The sequence below is a fragment of the Sinohyriopsis cumingii genome, chromosome 1, assembly GCF_028554795.1.
Source record: "Sinohyriopsis cumingii isolate HCF-2022 chromosome 1, ASM2855479v2, whole genome shotgun sequence".
NCBI classification, from domain to species: Eukaryota; Metazoa; Mollusca; class Bivalvia; order Unionida; family Unionidae; genus Sinohyriopsis; species Sinohyriopsis cumingii.
Genome location: NC_142961.1, coordinates 107,686,704 through 107,690,117, shown reverse-complemented (window position 1 = coordinate 107,690,117; position 3,414 = coordinate 107,686,704). Strand labels below are relative to the sequence as shown.

Below are 3,414 nucleotides of genomic sequence, written 5' to 3'. Positions count from 1 at the left end.
TTATTACTAGAAAATATTTCAGTTTCATGAGTTCCTATTTAGAAAAGTTATATTGTAAATAATGAAACTATGCTGTGTACTCAGCTTTATATAGGCCATAACGAAGAGTTACGTGTACATGAGAGAATGTGATTGGAATATAGATATTATCAGAAACGGAGTTTAGTGTAGCCGTATATCTGTATCATGGCGATAACCTTACACGTTTCCTTTATTCTAGGCAGTTAAATGGAAATATTCATCTTCCCTGTTTGTAAGGTATGACCTGCCACAAAGTAAATAGTTCAAAGTAGAAAGTGTGATGCATTTTGTCGGATATATTAGTGTTTCACCAAAAATAAAACAACATAGATTTGTGTAAAAACTTTTGCATTTGTAGTTATTAATTGTTCCTGTTAGCCATTTTACAGACGGGTTGCGTCGATCTCGAAAGCGCTTGAGCAGATATATCATGACTTGCTTCCCTGCGCTTTGTCATGATGGTTTGTACCATAACTTGTCCTTGACAATGACTATGCATTCGTAAAAATGTGTGTGTGTGTGTGTGTGTGTGTTTTCCATCACGTATGCACTAATGAATATTGATACATTTGAAGTGATTCAGCTTGTACAAAACAAATAAATTATATTCCTTTCAGTCTTGAAAATAATATGGATATATATTCACTTACGACAAATTGCGCTGAATGTTTGCGTCATTACAGCTTTCTATAGGGTTTCAATTCATTAAAGTCTATTCAAATGCATAATGGGCACATTTTGCGTTGGTAAACATTTTAGTCAGACAAGACAATGTTCGTGGCAAGTTTGTTCTGGAAAACTGCCACTCTTCCTCACTATGTATTGTCTTGATTTACGACTGGAAAATAACTTAGCTGATAAGATACAGTTACAGTGTTTTGACAATATTGCAAAACAACTAAGTCAGTAAATAATATCATATGCATTCGTCATTTGCAAACCACCCTTAGCATAAAAAGCTCCGTCCCGATCGTCGTCTCACTAAATGTTAACCTTTCAGGATGAAACATTTCTTGATCTTCAGCCTTTTCTGCACAGTAAATTGTTCCACAGAGCGAGAGACCAGCAGTTCTTTGTTGGGTGGCGTGAGTGAAGGTGATATCAATGCTGTTAGGCTTCGTCTAGCGGAAGAGAGAGAACGACGTTTACTATTGGAGAATGACGTGCAACTACTGACTGTAAGATACGCACAGCTACAGAGAATGATGAATCAAGGTTAGTTTCCAATAACTACAAACATCGATTAGTCTGTCATTCCTGAAAACACCACAAAAACTAATCATTGTTCTTTATTGGTTATTATTAATTCTTTAAGCCTTTGTACCTTCAATATCCGACACGAGGTTTTTGGCCATACTATTTAAGTATTTGGTGTGGAGGGAATCTATACAGAGAGAGCTATATTCTTCACTTAGTGATTTCACTAAATCGGTTTGGCTTTCTCATCGGTTTAATTTCCATATATGAGCACTAGTCGTTTGTGCGTTATTAGAATTTTCTTGCAGAACAAATCATCTGCAGGGAAGAAATATACATTATTATTATTATATGTGCGAAATCAAGGAAGTGTTCGCAGTTCCTGCTTACGCTGTTCATACGAACGGATAGATGTACATTCCTTAATGGGAGAGGGGATCATATCTAGAGAGATGTATCATTCTAAATGGTGATTGTCATTAAATCGGTTGTTTCTTTAGCCGTTGTAACCGTATTGCATAAGTAATGGTAATTCTTTTTGCAGCATACAGTTTGCTGCAGAAGGAGATCTTTTGCAATGAAAAGGGAAACGTGATCAAGCATATCGTTCGTCGACCGCACGTACGTAAACATTTGCCCGACCAACTTTTTATGGTAAATTCAATGCTTGTTTTCATTCTTTGAAAGCAAACCCCATCTTTAATCATTTCGTGATGTGTTATCGATGAGGAATATGTAAAAGTATGCGTGGACGATATCAAATAATTTACGCGTACGATATGTCGTAAACTAATGTAACATTGTTTAAGATTGAATTTAATGTGATATAACTTCAGACATTGTGAAGAGGTAATATAGAGTTTAGAATCTCAATCCGCTGCCAAGGGATACTGACGTGAGGGTGGAAATGTCGGGAAGGAGGATATATGTACAATCAACAAAGTAGTTTAGCTGCAGATTTCTAACATGTATTTTGTATGTAAATCATTTCATATTAGATAATGTTGCCAATTTCCATTCAAGTGCCCCATGTTGAGAGATAGTATATTCTATTTTAGATTCTCCTGATGATATATTCTTTCTTGTATAAGAATAGCTCCATATCTCTTACAATTGCAATGTCCAGTTTTATGTACGTAATATCAGACTGAAATGCCATAAAGGTTTGTTTCTCGTTATTTTAAGCTATGTCTCCAGTTGGATTTGTTGCAAAGCTTTCTGACCACACGACTATTCAAAATGGCGAAGTTCTGAAGCTTGACAAAGTAGACATGAATGAGGGAAATGGTTACAACCCCGCTCTCGGAGTATTCCGTGCTCCTGTAAGGGGCATGCACATGCTTTCTATTACCGCGATGACTCGGGAAGGTTATCCAGTGCATATCGTTTTAATGAATGGCGACAAAGAACTGACACGTCTTTTTTCGGGGGACATTGCTAGTGGTCGAATGGTTGGAGCGGTGTCAGTTCCTGCAATTCTGTCTGAAAATGACAATATCTTCATCAAAGCTATCGTGATGCATGCAGGATTTTACGGATATCTCTTTACGTCCTTTTCTGGGATACTTATTCAGAGAATGGCTGAATAAAACCAGGTTTATAATTCACCTGAAATGTACGAGTTTGTAGGAGTTAACAAGTTCTTTTTGACAAGCATTTGTTTCCAATACGATAGCTAACATTTTACTTCTAATTTCATCCAGAATATTCTATTATAATTATTTACTATTTATAAATATGAAAACAAACTCGATGTACTATTGAAATTAGAATTTGCAACACATTCATTAAGCTTGAAACAAATGTAAAAATTGAATATGATACTTGTGGTAATTGAAGAAAATATTTTACTTCAAATCGAGCGTAGGGTTGATCTTTTCGTTATTAATGTTTCTCACAACGTTTCATTTAGCTTTTATTCATTATTTGCAACAAACAAGCTTTCTCCCTTCACAACTCAACAGTGCTATAATTCTTAACTCGTAGCCAAATCTATCCGATAGGAATTTTTTTCCTTTATTCCTGAAAGCGGAAATGTAACCATAACCTACCCCCGCAATGAGAGCATAACCATTGGAATGATAAAGAGACCATATCATTACAAATTCCGAATATACAGAAATACTATAGCTCATTTATGTAATACCAGTAATGCTTCCTTTGATTGGTATCCCTAATTTACCATGTAATCAGCAG

At 35.6% G+C, this 3,414-nt stretch overlaps 1 protein-coding gene across 1 annotated transcript; it reads left to right on the top strand.

Moving 5' to 3' along the window:
* Nucleotides 1–1,008: 1,008 nt before the first annotated feature.
* LOC149807542 (uncharacterized) lies at nucleotides 1,009–3,059 on the top strand. Its single transcript, XM_089941905.1, has 2 exons — nucleotides 1,009–1,236; nucleotides 2,404–3,059. Exons 1-2 carry the CDS (start codon nucleotides 1,023–1,025, stop codon nucleotides 2,805–2,807), a joined length of 618 nt encoding a protein of 205 aa, XP_089798031.1. The 5' UTR covers nucleotides 1,009–1,022; the 3' UTR covers nucleotides 2,808–3,059.
* The last annotated feature ends 355 nt before the right edge of the window (nucleotides 3,060–3,414 follow it).